The 18,277-nt window shown below is 42.7% G+C and overlaps 1 protein-coding gene across 4 annotated transcripts in view; it reads left to right on the top strand.

The window, feature by feature from the left end:
• The window catches only part of HDAC5 (histone deacetylase 5), a 65,376-nt gene that overhangs the window by 29,941 nt on the left and 17,158 nt on the right, over positions 1–18,277 (top strand). The window contains exons 3-13 of one of the 4 annotated variants that reach the window (XM_075278259.1): positions 6,633–6,704; positions 12,072–12,337; positions 13,245–13,389; positions 13,500–13,611; positions 13,958–14,088; positions 14,408–14,539; positions 14,723–14,835; positions 15,332–15,445; positions 15,861–16,038; positions 16,183–16,373; positions 16,456–16,662. In XM_075278259.1, the coding sequence (XP_075134360.1) occupies positions 6,633–6,704; positions 12,072–12,337; positions 13,245–13,389; positions 13,500–13,611; positions 13,958–14,088; positions 14,408–14,539; positions 14,723–14,835; positions 15,332–15,445; positions 15,861–16,038; positions 16,183–16,373; positions 16,456–16,662 (1,661 nt within the window). Of the gene's footprint in view, positions 1–6,261; positions 6,705–12,071; positions 12,338–13,244; positions 13,390–13,499; positions 13,612–13,957; positions 14,089–14,407; positions 14,540–14,722; positions 14,836–15,331; positions 15,446–15,860; positions 16,039–16,182; positions 16,374–16,455; positions 16,663–18,277 lie in introns of those variants that run through there. The other 3 variants (XM_075278258.1, XM_075278260.1, XM_075278261.1) reach the window with 3 other exon arrangements.

Genomic DNA, 18,277 nt, shown 5'->3' with positions numbered 1-18,277 from the left:
TGCCACCATAAAAAGAGCGCTTTCTGTATTTGCAATGCCAGAGATCGCTCCCATCAAAATGGTAGATAGAAAGAGCCCCCCACCAACAATGACAAAGCTTTGCCCCGTTGACACTGTCAAATTACATGAAGTCAGGCAGTTCATCATCATTGGGTATTAGAAGCCATGTTCAGTTATTAGAGTGAATAGCAACACCTCTACCCGACATCACCAAACTTCCATAGGATTATTTATTGAGTAGTGTCATGGGCAGGTGATACCACCTATGTAATTGCTTAAAGGAAGTCTGTCACCAGAACCCATTATATCAGCTCCCCCCCCCCCCCCCAAAAGAAGATACACACTCGAATATCTATATATAATGTTTTGTTGCGTGATGGCCACCCTAATTAGGACACTCCCCATTGAGTGACAAAAGTTGCCCTTATTTGGCCCCCATATTTTATAACACCTACTTTTTTTGGTCCCTACACAATAAACAACCCCCCTTTTTGCCCCGTTACAGTATATGGCCCCCTTCTTATGCCCCGCTAAGTATATGACCCCTTTTTATTGCCCCCACACAGTATATGACCCCACTTTTTTGCCCTATACAGTATATGACCCTGCTATTTATGGCCCCCCCACAGTATATGACCTCTTTCTTCTGCCCCCCCAATATATGACCCCTTTTTTGCCCTCCCACAGTACTCGACCCCTTTTTTATGGCCCCCACCCAGTATATGACCCCCTTTTATTTTACACGCCCCTGGCACTAGGACCCTAATTTTTACTCATCTGTCCAGTTCACACTCCTGTCCTGACCTCTCTGTGCTGCAGCCTCCAGAATGCACTGTAGCCGACACCGAAGAACGCCAGGATGCTATACGTTGTGCTTCGGCGTTTTTTACCGACATGGCGCAGCACCACCCAAAGAAACTAGTGAAGGGTGGCCAGGACAGGGGCGTTGGCAGCTGCTTATTGTAATGACAAACACACACAAAAAAAATGAAGCCCACCGAGTTTTTTCCATGAGGCACCACCATCGCCTCATGAAAGTGTGCGATTCTGTACTTACTGTATTAATTTGCTGTAGTTTTCTAGATCTTTGCTGTCATTCATTCTGCTTACTCCCAGTGGATAAGAATCAGTCCATGGTCATGTGATGGACACACAGGTGCACAATATTCTGAGCTCTGTCTTGTAACAAGCGGTGCACCTTTGTGTCCATCACATGACCTTGTTCTGTATATCACATGATTGACACTGATTTTTATCTATTGGAGGTAAACAATGCATGGCAGAGAGGAATTTACCCAAAAACTATATTGGAACGTTGTCCAACTTTTCATTATAAAGACCATAACATTTATTTGCTGAAGCTGGACAACCCCTTCTAAAGCTGACTTCTTTCACTAGAGTTTCCCTTTAAACCTCCGGTGTCTGGTGGCTTCTGTGACAAAACTTTATGGCATTGACCTGTGATAAGATTGTAGTTTGTGAGACATTTGCAGTAAATTGTGAGCACATCAATGCCTTTTATTTCTGATAACCCTGCTCGGGGAGTGCAGGCAGGTCACGCTTTGGTTTAATGACATGCTTCTAGAGTGAGGTCCCGGCTATATATACTTCCACAATGTCTAATAATAACGTACATCTTGCTATTTATGTGGGGAATTCAGAGTGACATCTTAATGATACTCTGCAGATCACTGCTCTGTTTTCTACCTATCTTCCAGTCTGGATTTCTCCAGGCATATAAATAGACAGGTTTTGTAATGTGGAGATTTATTAGGTGTTGATATTGTTGTTTGGATTGTTTTTTTTTTTCATCGGTTGTTGTTTTTATTCTTAAACTGAGGAACTTCCTTAAAGAAATTCCACTTCTAAAACCAAAGGCATATTGAGTAGATCTGCCATCAGTATCTGATCATTGGAGATTTGCAGGGGTGGCTCGAAGCTATTGACATGGTCAGGTACAGCTACCCGAGGAGACTTGTCACCCTTCTGCCACATAAGAAGTCATCAGTATTATAAATGGAGCATGGTTGGTGGGAGCCCTGTTACAGATTTTGATTTGGGACCTTGAAGCTTCAAATTATAACTTTGGGGGTCTGACCTTTGGCACCAATATCTATAACAAAGGATCAGAGTTGAATAGGACTATTTTGGGAAAAATATGCAATCTGTTTTCCAAGATGTAAATTGGCCTCTAGGCTAAACCCCGCATCATAGCATTAAGGCTTGTTGGAAAAGTCGGGCATGATGTTTAAGGGAGCTACTCCTAGAGGGCAGTAAACAGAGGCACTGTTTTCCTGTTTACATCTTGAAAAACAGATTTGCATATTTTTTCCCATAATCCCCCAGCGGAGCAAAAAAGGCTTTAGTAAGTCTCCATACGTCTGTGAAGGTGATTTCTCCTTAAGGAGTGATATTATCCCCAGAACTAGGACTATTTTGCAAATTTATACCGAACACTATTTTGATTAGTTGTTTCGGGAATAGTTCCTACAAAGATTAGAGTGGCATATCTTTTTGCAGTACTATCTGTGCTTATGGTTACCAAGCTCTCCTAAAGTCCTGAATGACATGAAAGTTCTGAATGTTCATATATTAGAATAAGATAAGATAATCCTTTAATAATCACAGCAATTCAGTGTGTTACAGCAGTATGGATAATACAGTACTATAATTCAAGAAAGAACACATGCAAGCTCATAGCAGATAGAGAAGATACGAGGAATCATAGCAAGTAAAAAGAAAAGAAGACTTCAGGATCATTCAGCTCTCTGTATGGAGTGATCTTCGCTTAGCCTGGTGTAGATTATATAGCCTGACCGCGGTTGGGAAAGAAGACCTCCAATAGCTCCTTCTCACACTTGGCGTGAAGCATTCGGTCACTGACAGTACTGCCCAGTGCTGTCTTGGGCTCATACATGGGATGTGAGTTGTTCTCCAACATGGAGCTCACCATGGACAGTACCCTTAGGTCACCAACCACCATATACCACCATAACTTGAAGCTCCCTGAGACCCAAAGCAAACTGTAATGAGCCCCTACCTACAAAGTACCATTTATTTTAGTGGTGTGTTCTTATGTGGTAGGAAGGACTTGGTGTAACGCCTATCTCTGCACCTCCATACCATAATAACTTTATTAAAACTACTCTCTCTATTGGAAGGTGCACACATGGGGATCTCCACTGAATGAATAGCCGTTCACAATTGGCCAACTCTTTAAGTGTTTTTGGCCCTTAGATACAGCACATACTCTTCTTCCTCTATACACCCATAGAATTGGGTTCCGTACTTTTGTCATCTCCTGGCACTGGAACTGTCAACACAAGGACTGCTGTCTTATCTACTGCAAGCTATACCCTTAGAGACCACTTATAGCCATCATCTCCTTGCTGTCTGCACCCAGTACACCCTCTACTTTCCAAGTCAGCTCCTAGTTTTTCCTGTAAGCATCAATGAAAATGTAATTCCCGTCACAGTCCAAGCTCATTGACCTCCATCAGTATAATTTTCTATAGGACCCATTCTACGTGTGTGTGGGTCCACTCTCAACTGTCACGGAGCAAAGGTATACGTCTTCCTCCGGAGGATATCTTGAATCAACACGGACGCAAGAGGTCGGGAGACAACAGCAATTTATTGTAATCCACAAAGTTAGTAGCCGGCGGCGGTCACATCAACCGTAATAACAATAAGTCCACAGAAGTCACAATCCAATGATAACTTTGGTTCCTTGGTCCTGTAACTAAGTCCTGGCTCTCTGCAGAGCTGTGCACAGGCCGGCTAACACATACTAACTGCAAGCTACAACTATATACTAAACTGTTACTTCCTCTATCTGTGGGTGGGAAGGGCTGAGTCACAGATCCTTCCCCCCTCACCTATACCAAGGAGAGCAGACTCCCTGTCTACTATGGACAATGCACCATCCAACATCTTCTTGGAGACACTGATCAGATTATCTCCACCCATTGTCCTCACTAGTTAGAGGTATTTGCATACAATGTGCTAACACACTAGACCCGAATCAGCCAACTACACACTGATGTTTACAACAGGTTAGAGAATACATTCCACATGAAATATATATTACACATTGCCTATAGTATAGACTCTAACCATCCCGTGACAACCCCTCCCCCTCTCAAAACATGTGCATGACACAATTGGCCTCATAGTCCCGCTGATCACTAGGGTCCATGGCTCTGAGAGCTTCCGCAGCCCCATCTCGTAGGTGCCCCACCAGATACCGGACCCAATCCTTCTCTGGGACTTCCATCAGGTGGCACTGGTGTTCGAAGTCCTGAAAATATCCATCAACATCCCCAGCCGCTTCATCAAAGGTCTTGAAGTGTTTATGGGAGACATATGGTGGTTCTCTCACTGTTGGGCTGGGGGCCGACGTTTGATTATAATTCCGCGTAGTTATCTCAGCCATTCGCATTTCATGCGCCATTCTTTCCTTTTCATGCGCCATTCTCTGTTCCTCCTTCTCCGTTTCCTGAGCCCTTTGTAATGCTCTACTCCTTTGCTCTGCAGTTGCTCCTAGCCCCAGCACTGCCAACTCCTCCTCATACAAAACAACCCATCTGCTCTTTTGGGTCTGTACCTGCCACTCCCGTATCTCTCCAGTCTCCTGGGGGCAGCCCTCCTCATGGTCGCTTTGCAGGGTCATCTCCTCCAGTGCCTCGATCAGTTGATCTTTCGTTCTTCCCTGGTAACTCAGGTTTAGTTCCCGGGCCCTTACTTGTAGACTTGCCATAGTCCAGTTCCTGTATTCTGAGGTTGTGGCTCCATTAATCGCTGGGCTGCTGTAGTCCATCTCGCTGTCCGCTGTTGATCCCACCGCTGCCAACCAGTTGTCACGGAGCAAAGGTATACGTCTTCCTCCGGAGGATATCTTGAATCAACACGGACGCAAGAGGTCGGGAGACAACAGCAATTTATTGTAATCCACAAAGTTAGTAGCCGGCGGCGGTCACATCAACCGTAATAACAATAAGTCCACAGAAGTCACAATCCAATGATAACTTTGGTTCCTTGGTCCTGTAACTAAGTCCTGGCTCTCTGCAGAGCTGTGCACAGGCCGGCTAACACATACTAACTGCAAGCTACAACTATATACTAAACTGTTACTTCCTCTATCTGTGGGTGGGAAGGGCTGAGTCACAGATCCTTCCCCCCTCACCTATACCAAGGAGAGCAGACTCCCTGTCTACTATGGACAATGCACCATCCAACATCTTCTTGGAGACACTGATCAGATTATCTCCACCCATTGTCCTCACTAGTTAGAGGTATTTGCATACAATGTGCTAACACACTAGACCCGAATCAGCCAACTACACACTGATGTTTACAACAGGTTAGAGAATACATTCCACATGAAATATATATTACACATTGCCTATAGTATAGACTCTAACCATCCCGTGACATCAACCTTTAAGAGCATAGAACAAGATTGCCCAAATCCCAATGGGACTCCAAGCTCAGTTATCCCAATTCTGACTGGTGCAGATGCCAGCTCTGGTCCCTATAGCACACCAGAATAAAACCTTAGGGACAGTACAGAATAGTTTTTAGTCTTCCCTCCCAGATCTGATGAGTATTCCAGTATCTTTCCCTGTTTAGTGGCCACTGGGCAGATATTTGAAGAGATTTCTTGTTGCAAGTGGCACATACCATGAGGAATGGTTTGCATTGTGGGTTCCCTTGCATTGCACTACATGTATAAGCGGCTATGTTGATGTTGGCTTGCCATCAGTCAGGACACATGGCCTCTTTACCATTCTTAATGGTTAGATCATTCTGTGTTCTCCTTCCATGTGTGGCCAGTCTTATCCTGTGATAGTGTGCCGGTCCCCCCCCCCCCCCCCCCCCCACACCTGCCCTGCTCTCGTCATTCCCTGCGCACTCTCCCTCCGCAGTGCTTGCACTCTTCTTTCCTCTCCACTTCACACATCTTCTTCCCACAGTCTCATCCTTTTTGTCTCGGAGTCTGCTGCCCTTCCCTTCACTGCTATTTGTTCTTTGCACTTCTTAACTTTCTGCTGATATTTTGTAGCACTTTTTGCTATCCCTCATATATTGCTGTATTTGCTCATGTCCCTGTGTAGTGTAACACTTAGGCTCTGTTATTCCTAAGCAGTCCTTATCCCCACCCCCCCCCCCAGCTCTCTCCTTTCTCCCTCTCCCTCGTTCTCTCTCTCCTGTCTATTTATATCTGACTCCTCCTCTACTGTTCTATTTCAGTCGCTCTGCTGCAGAGCCTTCCACTTGCAGCCCAGCGTTCAGTAGGCAGAAGGGGGAGGGCAGGGTACGGCCTAACTAAACCTCCTAGCACCTCTGGCGCTGTCACCCACCGACCCTCTGCCACCGCCACCACTTTCTTTCATTTGGATATGGATTTGACTTCTGTGGGTACACTGAACCTCTCTTAAAGAAGACCCAGAAGTGAAGGAGTTGTTGGGAGTTAGGGTGTGCTTTCTTGGGAAGAGGGGAGGGGAGTTCGGCCGGTTGTTGGTAGCTGGCAGCAGAGGGGGGTCCGGGAATGTTGCTGGTTCCCAGAGCCCTGGCGCTGCCTGACATGCTGCAGACTATTTATGAGACAGAGCCTTGTGTGTCATCTGCAGATGGTGTTAAGGGGCGAGAACCAGCGTTGGAGCTCCTCAGCCGGGCACAGGGGCATGTGATGCCTGCTGCAGGTGAGAAGCATTTCCTTACTCCGTTCATTGGGAAATTCATGCCTGTCATTCATCCTCACACGTCACTATACTCTTCAGTGCTGATCCTACAGCTTGTCCTGTCTTGGAACAAACTCTTAGACAGTTTCTGATCAGATACCCATCCATACCATTACATATGGTGGCACAGTGGGTGTTCTTGCCACCTGTGTAGATTTTGCCGTGTTATTTCCCTGTCATGGTCCTACTGTTAGTATATTCCCCCATTACATCCTCATCACTAGTGGTGACCATGTCCCCTTATCATCTCCCCCTGTCCTGCTGATCTTCTGCTACTCCCATCTCCTCACCTTCTGTTCTCCATCACTTCCTTTGTTGTGACATCTCGCTGGGATCATCCTATTACTCAATGCTCACATATATTACATCTGTACATGGTGGCTGGAGTCTACATCATGCTCTATTTTTATCATTACAGCCTCATCCTTAATGCTGTGTACTCTATCTCTCCAGACAGCACCCTCAGTATAAAAACCATTCCCTGCTGTATACAGATGCATGTATATACCCTCTAACATACAGGTACCAGGAGGTATACTAACCCTAACCTTCTAATATTCCATCTCTATCATCCAACTTCCCGATACACAGTTCCGGACATGTACGTATCCCGATACCTTTGTATTAGGATAGCTGTACATCTGTTTTCCTAATAGACAGGTATTAACACATATATCTGCTAATATACAGAGATCTTTGCATATACAGATCCTCAGCTCAGGGAACATATTGCCAGCCTATTAGTATACACATACCAAGACAGTATTTTCTTCTGTTAATAGATATATATTTGGACATGTGCCTCCCATTATATACAAGATATGCAAGTATTACAGCATCATTTCTAGTCCTACTGCTATATAATATACATCCCCCCTCCATCCCTGCCATTCTACTGATGTATCTCAATTCTTCATCATTGCACATCCTACTGCTAATACATCGGTAGTTATACCTTGCTCCTCAGCATAATACATAGTTATCAGTACATATTATTCTAATATCCTTATATATAGGTATTACAGTATCATTCCCTATCATACTGCTGTTACACAGATACTAGATTATATACCTTTATCCTCCAGCTAATACTCAGGATATATACAGTACCTGCAGGAAATATATCTATATTATTCCCATAACACATACATTTCTGAACAAATACATCTATCCTCCTCCTCCTAATACACAGGTATCAGATTATATTACCTTTACAGAGTTTTTATACTTAATACACGAGTATGTATCAAAATATACCTCCATCCTCCACTTTATATGCAGGTTTTAGGGTATATAACTACAGTCTATCCTGCTCATAATGCACAGATTTCAGAATCTATGCCACCTAATACACAGGTATATGGACGTATACCTAGATCTTTCTCCAAATGCTCGGGTATCTGTATCCTTATGATGCAAAGTTTAGGACATATATCTCTCTTTGCTCCATATACACAGGTAGTAAGACATTCCAGACATTACCTCCATATAAGATAACATTCCTCATGTCTCACTTCCTGATTGACTTCTTCTGTTCTAATATAGAGGTGTCAGAACAGCAACCCTTCCTGGAAAATCGCCTGTCCTCCTAATACAGACATCACAAAACCTAGAATCCATAATATACAAATATACATCCCATAGAATGTAAAGCGTGCCACTTACTAATACACAAGTAACTGACCGCTCATGTATACGATTTGTCTTGTATATTTCTTTTCTCCCATTAATGGAGATACATGACACATTTTCTTAGGGCATACCTATGTCACCTCCCATCAACACACAGGTATATGACATGTTCACGTCACAAAATCCTATTACATACGTATGAGGATAATACTGACAACCCCTAAACTCTGTGATATATATATATATATACTCACACACACACACACACGCACACACATCTCGAATCATTGTTATAGACAGGTGTCACAACCACTCACTTCCTTCCTAGAACATATTCAGCATCTCCTGCACCAAATACACTTAGCTTTTCCTTATATACTGGCAAAGAAATGGACACATAGCCGTCACCACTAATATATGGAACATTTACACTTAATATTCAGAGCAGAAGAGGAGCACCAGAATTTATATACAGTCCTCCCTCCTCACATGTGTGATATTTGCTTATGGATGGATGTATTTTTGTGTGTGTACTATGTGTATTAAAGTATACATGCTATATGCATTGCTGTATGTGCAATTTATTCATCAATGTGTGTGTAACACGTGTATGTATGTATGTATGTTTGGTTTATGTTTTCATATTATGTAATTTATGTATATATGCATTTGTGTGTATATATAATGTATGTATTCATGTATATGTGAATTTGTGTATATTAAATTATGTACAATACTTGCATTATGATTCTGTATGTTTATAAATTTTTGTTCTATATGTATTACGTGCATGCATTTGTGTATGTATATATTAATGTACTCTGTACTGTATGTGTACTGTATGCATTCATGTATATTGGATGTATGTGTACAATATGTTTATGTATATTATATACATTTATGCTTGTGTGTGTGTGTATATATATATATATATATATATATATATATGTGTATATTTAGTATATGTATTTATATATTTGTACAGTATATTTGTGTATATGTATATTATATACATTTACTGTATATATTTGTGTACTGTATCTTGATATTTGTATATTATGTTTGTTTTCATGTATGAAAATATTAATGTTTGTGTACTGTATATATTTTGTGTATTGTACATATATATTTATGTGTGTGTACCATATGTATTTGTGTACTTTATGTATGTATGCATTTCTGTGTGTCCCGTGTACAATATGTATGTGCACATGTCCACAGTGTATAAATACCACACATGTATGCAGAATTACACACGTGTGTTGGAGATTGTGTGTGATGTGTGATGATCTATATATAATTCCAGCTGTGTATTTTTAGCTCCTCTGATGTCCGCAGACAGGAGGAATGCTACACAGATTCTGCACCCCCACTAATCCCCCATCCCATGCCTGTATGTGTGAGTATATGTGTTTGCCCAGATGAAATATGAATCCGCCATTCTGCAAATAGGTTTTAAGTGGATTAATACACTCTTGCTTATGAAAAATCTATAGTGTCCACCAGAATTCCATGTATACGGCACATACAGTAGTGTTATAGGTATTGGGCTTGCTATAAATCATGTAAACACCTTTGAATAATATCTTATGTTATTAGATTCTATCTATCTCCTATGTATTTGTCTATATATCTCTCTTTTCATATTAGTTCACACACATATATATATATATATATATATATATATATATATATATATATCACAGTTACGTAAAATGCTGGTAAACTTGCATGATTGCATATGTATATATGTAAGTGCTTGTGTGTATATATCTATGTAGTGCTCCCCAATTCCTATGCACGCGCACGTTCCCCCATCTCGCACTATCGGCATGCAGCTGTTTTTTTTTCTGTCTATATTTAGCTCTGTTTTTCAGAGTGATCACAATGAAAGTGGTAAAAGGTGATTAGCACGCACCCTACAGGCTCTCTGCCTCCTTGTGTCTCCCCCTCCTTCCTTCTCCCTGACACCCCCACCTCACATCTCTTCCTCCCTCCCTTCCCTCTCTTCTATAAGTTCTATATCTGTCTGTTATTATGTCATTATTTATAGTCGTACACTCCTCCCTCACCTTTCTTATCATTTGTATCTGTCTCTGCTATTAAAACATTGTGTATAAGGATATATTCAGATGGTATCACATCATGGTGGTCTCAGGCCTTAAAGGGTTTAACCCCATTTCCCAGGTTTGATGTAGAATGAAATGATATATTGAATTTGTGGTGATCATGAGATCAATCCTGTATTTTACTCCAGAGCTGTACTTACAATTCTGTAGGTTGTTATTAGAAACAGTCAACAAGTTTGTTGCCAGACACAACCCGCTATACTGAGATCCTAAAAAGCAGGGGGCAGTTAGCGGATGTGAGACATTCACTTCCCAGAATGCAGATCACTAGAAGTCGGAGGAGATTTTAGCTCTGAAACCTGCAGAATTATAACTCAGATGTCTCTGTTGGTAAATTGTAAAAAGTACCCTCTAACATGATCTTAGAAGGGGTGGGCTATGTAACACCCCAAAATGAGAATATACACATGACCTATTAAAATACCCATACTGATGGTTCTTCAGAACTGTGTATTTTGGTCCCAGACTTGTCAGACATCTTATGACATGTCCTATAGGTGTCTGCAATGGGAGTCACCTCTGAAGGGTCTCGCTATGACACATTTATGGCCTAAATGTGCGATCAGTGATACCCACTGTCCTTAAATAGTGAGTTTCTCTGTCTCATTCACTTCTTATCTTCAACTTCATAATGCATGAGAAGGCGAAGCTGAAATACTCTGTGTTTCTAATTTAGTTATGACCAGTGTGGTTTTGCCCCATAGAATTTGTAGGTGTACAAGTCTGTCACATAAATTCAGGTTTGTATGTCGGTGACTAATAGAAGTGCCATAGAAAGGAGGGAAGCGTGGCCGGCATCCTCATCTTAAACTGATGTCTTCTGACAAGTCTTTATTTATGATGCTAGCTGATGCCAGTGACATATAAATTGTTGAATTGCCCATCTTAAAAGTTCCCCAGATGTCGTCTTATGACATGTCAGAAGATACAATTTGCAATCGTTGCCAAAACTGTGTTCTCCAACACAACTATAGAAAATCACCATTGGTCAAGTCATTGGTCCATTAATCTCCAAGCAGTCAATGAGTATGGCACGCCTGTCAGACAATGCGCCTGTGTATCTAATCTTCCAATAGGGACTGCATAGCATATTGTTAATGACATATGACCACATATCACAGAGTGTCATTTTCATTCTTCTCTTACAAGTGACTTTGCCTATCCATTAACCCATTATATTCCATTACCCTCATGTATATGCGAAGGTATAGTCTATGTATGGACCAATGGAAGTATCTATTTACTCATATTCCTCCATTCCCTGATCATTTTTTCCACTAGTTCCACTTGGAGTTGTATCTTGAAGATAATTTACTTGTCATGGTCAGCAATTAAGGTGGTGGATTAGAAAAATATGGCTGCTCTCTATCAGAAACAGCACCACTCATTGCTTTGGCTGTGTCTGGTATTGCAAGTCATCTTCATTTACTTGAATGAGGTTAAACTGCAAAACCAGCCATGACCTATGGACAGGGATAGTCCTGTTTTTGTATATTAGGTTTTTAGATGTTCCCACTGTTCTCTAAGGGGCACTTTCCCTAATTTTTTTTCCATCTCTTCCAAATAGTCGAGGTCACCCCTCTCCTCTCTGCAACAGTGCCCTCTCCAAGCAGCCTCCCCCCAAGTCCCGGGGATTTGAGGCAAGAGCCACGGGCAGCCAGTGGTCCTGGAGTGCCCATGGAAACCTTGAATAGAGAGCAGCAACTTCAACAGCAACTTCTTCTCCTGAAACAACAGCAGCAACTTCAGAAGCAACTTCTTTTTGCTGAATTCCAAAAGCAACATGAAAATCTGACAAGACAACATGAGGTCCAGATCCAAAAACACCTCAAGGTGAGTCTATTTGCTCTGCAGGTCATGCATTGACCTCCTCGAGTTTCTGTGTTTCTGTTTCATCTGTCTTATTAACATTGGTTTTGCTAACTAGTCTAGCAGCTGCTGCAATGAATGCCGCCATTGATGCCTTCCGCTAGCCACAAACAATAACCTTTTTCATCTTCTATTATATATTGTTGCTGGTCTTCTTGGTTCTCTTCTTGTTACCATAGTGGTTATTCCTTTTATTCCTTCCCTATTCCTTTCACCACAAAGACCTAATTTGTCTCAGAAGGAGCACATGACGTCTAGTCCCTTCATTTCAGAGTCATCCACGGCTCATTAAACCACAACCAACGTTCTGCTGTAACCCTCATCTGCTGTGGCAATGCTTTAAGAAGTTCAAGGAGCACCCTTATGTATGGTTGACTTGGCTAGAAAGTGAACTTCATGTTCTTGAGTTGTGGGACTCTTCACTTTGTACATTCCGTACTTATAAGAAGGCTCCATTAATAATAGGTGATCTCAAAGTGTCCTCCTACTAGATCAACCAGCAGTAATCTGGTGGGAATCCTGGGAGTAAGTGTTGCGTTTTCCTGCAGCGCCACCACAGGGGGAAATAAGTATTACCTGGCTCTCATTCTCTCATGCCTTAGCTACATCTCCTTTTGGAGACCATGCCCCCTTCCTTGTTCTTCACCATATTTTGTGGGTGCCAAGAAAAGTTATTTTCTAAATGGTGCTGCTAGTAAATATGGCATCTCCTTGATATCCCTGTGACACTCCACTGATGATATCACATTTTCCTTGAAAAATACAAGTGTGAAGTATTCATTATATTCTCATTCCCCTTTCTAAGTTAATAATGTCTTTACACTTTTCGCTCTTGTAAGGTGAGCATGATTCTTACTATTCCTATATGTAGCAACAGCAGGAGATCCTCGCAGCCAAGAGACAGCAAGAGTTGGAGCAACAGAGGAAACGAGAGAGGCAGAGACAAGAAGAAGCCGAGAAACAGAGGCTGGAGCAGCAGCTCCTTATACTGAGGAACAAGGAGAAGAGCAAAGAAAGTAAGAGAAACTTGAGGGCGTAGAGTGGAAGGGAGTGTAGCAGTGATCTACAAGTCTATGTTTAGACTGCTCATGTTGTGGTGGCCTTTAACTAGTTGTGTCCTTCCAAGGTGCCATAGCCAGCACTGAGGTGAAGCTGAAGCTTCAGGAATTTCTGCTCAGCAAATCTAAGGAGGTACCAGGGAGTGCGAACCATTCCATCTTACAGCACCCCAAATGTTGGTGAGTCTATATTCAATATCAGCCGTTCTTTTACCTGTTTTGCATTGAATTAGAGGCATCCACAGAGGAGAGGATCTCACACCTGTCCTCAGCCTGGATCATTGGTTCCAGGTACTCTGTGTTTCCTTACAACTGATTTTAGAAGAGAAAAGAGGGTCACCTTCAGGGTTGTCCCCTCTTGCAAATTTAACATTGTGTTACCTGTGGAAAGGAGGGGCTTTGCAGAAGCCCACTTGACCCTTGCTGAAAGATGATGGGCTCAACCTGACCTTGTTGCTCATCTTCACAAGCCTCAGAGCAGGTTATGTTCTTTGTATAGTATCTCACTACCTTGGTTTTTTTTTAGGGGAACTCACCATACCTCATTGGACCACAGTTCCCCACCTCAGGCTGGGTCTCCAGCAACACCTCCTTCATACAAGATGCCTCTTCTAGGATCCTGTGATGGTCGAGATGACTTTCCCCTCCGCAAGACTGGTAACATGGTTTTATTACCATTCCATTTATTTCACTTTATGATTCTATAGAGATCTAATTCTTACCACATAGTGTTAGTTTGAGGTAGGACGCTTTGAAAAATACAAAATGTCATTACTGTACTGGGTTGGATGGAAAGATGCAAGGTTAGATAAAAGGAAATTATGGTATAGAACCAGCAGATTGCAGTTGATGGCAGTGGATGGTCAACTCATAAATCACATTACCACTGGCCTGACTCTGAGGGGTGCAGGTTCTACAATTGCACCCGTACCACATTGCATGTAACATTTTCTGTATGCTTGTTTCCCTTATATAGCCTCTGAACCCAACTTGAAGGTTCGCTCACGGTTAAAGCAAAAGGTTGCAGAAAGACGCAGTAGTCCTCTTCTTCGTAGGAAGGATGGTACTGTCATCAGTGCTTTTAAGAAAAGAGCAATTGAGATTCAGGGTATGCATCCATCTTGTTGCCCTATTTCCCAATATGTCTTTATGTTCATTTTAGCTTCCCCCTTTAATTCCCTTTTTTCACATTTGAATCCCCCCACTATCTTTTGTTCTACCCTCTTATTAACTCATGGCCGAGCAACAGGCCTCGTGTGTTCATTATACATGTGTTTTATTTCTCTGGTAGTTTCCTCTGTATGTAATAGTGCCCCTGGATCAGGACCCAGCTCTCCAAACAGCTCAAATAGTGCCATCTGTGAGAATGGACTGACAGGAAGTGTGCCCAATATCCCTAGTGAGGTAAGTGGCATCAGTCCAGTAGACCTAAAAGGGTGCAAATTATTGAAACGTTCAATGTGGTCTGTCACCAGGGTGAAGTATTTTAAACCACAATAAGCTAATGAATAATATGGAGCACCGGGGGCAGCTCCGTGGCTCCAAGCTGCTGTGCTATACACTGCTGTAATACTCCCTCCTTTTCCCTTCTTTGAGTGCCAGGGACAGAGGGTTATAATTTTATCACATTTGCCTTAACGTTTTAGAGCAATGTGAGGCATATTAGTTTGGTGCAACAAAGCCACCCTCAGTGCTCCAGACTGCTTATATGCATATAGTGAAATAAATGAATCTCAGCAATGGAGGCACCCCTTAAAATAAGCTACATTATAAGGGCCCATGGCACGTCACGCATGGTTGTGGCTGTGCCTGGCACTGTAGTTCAGTACCATTCAATGAAATGGCTGCCGCAATGGAGATTATGACTAAGAACTGTGTTTTATCCTCTGCTCATCTCTAGATGCTGCCACAGCAGAGAGTTCTCACCTTGGATGGAACAGGAGGGCCACTAGGGCTATACACATCTCCTTCACTACCCAATATCTGTCTACAGGGAAGCGCCAGCAACCTCAGTGTGAGTACCTCTTCCACAGAAGATGAGGCTGGCCAGACACTTTCAATAGGCAATTGCTACCTAATAAAGATCCCCATCCAAATACACACTTGGTGTGGTCAAGCATCCATGCTTTTTCAATCAAAAGAGAGGAATAAGTTTCTGCCAGACATCTTTGGGGGCAGCTTATCTCCCTAGAAGGCAATGGTTTAGTCATGTTGAAGGTCAGATGCAGACCCTTTTTCAGGTGATGTATGCTGAGCAAACACCAGCCAAACATTTCATATACATTGGTTGGTCCTAATGAAATTGGCATGGTCGGCTGGTGTAAATCTAATGTGTATGACCACCACCTAAGAGTGGAGGGATGTGGGAGTGGAAGAAAAATTTGAAATGGAGGATGTAGTTATAGTTGTATTACTTTTTTCCTTTTTAGGGCCAGTTCACTTCTCAGGAGGGTGCAGAGCGCCAAAGCCTACGACCTGGTGGACCTTTCCTCAACACTAACTCACTCTCCACACTGGATGGGGGAGAGATAAGTCTGGGGGCTCCTTCCCTTCTGCAGCATGTACTCTTATTAGAGCAAGCCAGGCAGCAGAGTGCCCTCATAACAGGTTACTAGCCTTATGTCTATTTTGGGGCTTATTTAAACTTTCCGTAGATTTTTTGCACCCATTTTCTTCTACTTTTTATCTGGTTCGATGGTCTTTCTTCGGTGTAACAGAGGGTTTCAAGCATTCTTTCTCCTTCTGCTTTAGTCCCACTACATGGCCAGTCACCCCTGGTGGGGGGAGAACGTGTTTCCACTTCCCTTCGCACTGTTACAAAGGGCCCACGACATCGCCCACTGAGCCGCACTCAATCCTCTCCTCTACCGCAAAGCCCCCAGGCGCTCCAGCAACTGGTCCTTCAACACCAGCACTATCTTGACCAACAACAGCTCAGCAAAGTAAGTAGGGCTGTGAGGTACTTTACCTTTACTTGTTGGCCTTGTTGGGTCTCCTGTTGCTAAATGTCTTGTTATCTGCTAGACCGTAGAAGGAATACGCCAGCCAACGACTCATCCTGAAGAAACAGAAGAGGAACTGACAGAACAAGATGGAGAAAGGTGCCGTGCCATCTTCACTCTGGATGGAGGAACAGAGAGTGAAGAAACACAAGAAGAGGAAGAAGGAGTGGAGGATGAGGAGGATGATAGTGAAGGACGGACCAATGGCTCAGAACATGCATTTAAAAAGGTAAGAATGTGTTCTAAAATCTTAGTACGTGTGAGACAAGACATCAATAAGTGTGCTCTTCTCACATATACAAAATACGACTGAGAGGCAGTTCCATGGTCAAGGCAAAAATTTGATATTATCTGGACAGTCCAATGGAACAACTGCCAGTAGTGAGCACATGGAAAATACTTCCAGAGACACTGACATTGGCAGGGCCAAATTTCCTCTACGTAGTCCACAGAAAAGAAGGTAAAAGGTTAAAGGCTCAGGAGGACTATCTCCCCAATGGTCTGATAAAGGAGGAGTTCTCTAAAACTCTATGCCAAGTGTCTAATAGCTTTTTCTCTACATTTTAATGTATTCATTCTTTAGGATTAGTTTCTCAGTTGCTGCTTCTTTTATGACAAAATATTCCAAGGGGTTCTGTATCTTTAAAAATGTAGCCAAATGGATTGGAAGTGTTCTTTTCAGTGGACCTCACATGACAGGAAGTCCATGCACGATGTCTGCTAATACTAGCATCGCAAGCCCAGAACATGCAAGATTTTATATCCTTAAAGGTGTTGTCCCCTATCTATGGGAGTGCAGCGGACGTATCCATCAGCTCTCTTCAACTAGAGAGGAACTGGATCCTGTTATTGATATTGGATCAATATTGCATCCTCGTGGGGCAACCCCAACCAGTCATTTAACCCCTGCCCACAGGATATGGTATAAGTGATCCTTTAAGACACCCATACACACAAGAGCTAAAGGGGTTGTGCCACTATGGACACTTATACCCTGTCCTGTGTCCGATTGCTGCGACTCTACACCCGGTCCCCCAATGATTAGGAGAATTAAAAGTTCCCCTAAGACTTCCTTGTGAATGGAGTGCTAGTACTGGTGCATTCCCTTCTGGGAGTCCAGGAAATTTGGTAGGCATGCTCCATAGCGAACTGCAGGGTGCTCTATGAAGCAGCAGCTCATAGTAGATAGTGGACTGGTGCTTGTATTCACTTCTATGGGGCTGCGGGTGCATTACAGTGCTGGACCCCAGTGATCAGACACTTAGCCCTTGTCCTGTGGATAGGGGATGTGTCCTTATTGGCACAATGCCTTTAAGTCAGTGGAACCCACTAGTTTTATCCGGATAGGACAACTATTTAATGTGTGTGAGGGTGTTCCAACTCTCCCCAAGTGACAGATTTTGTGCAAAAGAAAGATCAGCGTCAGAGCCAATATCCTCTTCTGACATGCAAATCAGAAAGAAATGGTTAAATAGTTGTCACCAACAATGTATTTATATATGGTCAAATACAGAACCAATTGTAAAGGGAAAGCATTGGACCTCCAGCCGTGCTGTTGGGGACTGAGTACCTGAACCACAATTCTTTCTTTGTCAGTGTGACACCTTTCCTTGCATGACGGGGTAAGAGAAGATGAAAGTCTGGCAGATTTATGTCTTTCATACCACATGGTTTTATGTTTATGGCTGTAGACCCCTTATAAGACTACTTCATGGAATTTATTTATGAAATTTAGCATTTTCCTGAATTCCATATATACCTTAATGTAATCAGTTGTGATCCAGGTGGAGCTTGGGGGGGTCTCGTGATGTTGAATGTATATTTCAGTATCAGTGCTGAAAAGT

This window comes from Leptodactylus fuscus, chromosome 6 (assembly GCF_031893055.1).
Source record: "Leptodactylus fuscus isolate aLepFus1 chromosome 6, aLepFus1.hap2, whole genome shotgun sequence".
Taxonomy (NCBI): domain Eukaryota; kingdom Metazoa; phylum Chordata; class Amphibia; order Anura; family Leptodactylidae; genus Leptodactylus; species Leptodactylus fuscus.
The sequence above is the reverse complement of the archived record's forward strand: the minus strand, read 5'-3'. Positions and strand labels throughout refer to the sequence as shown.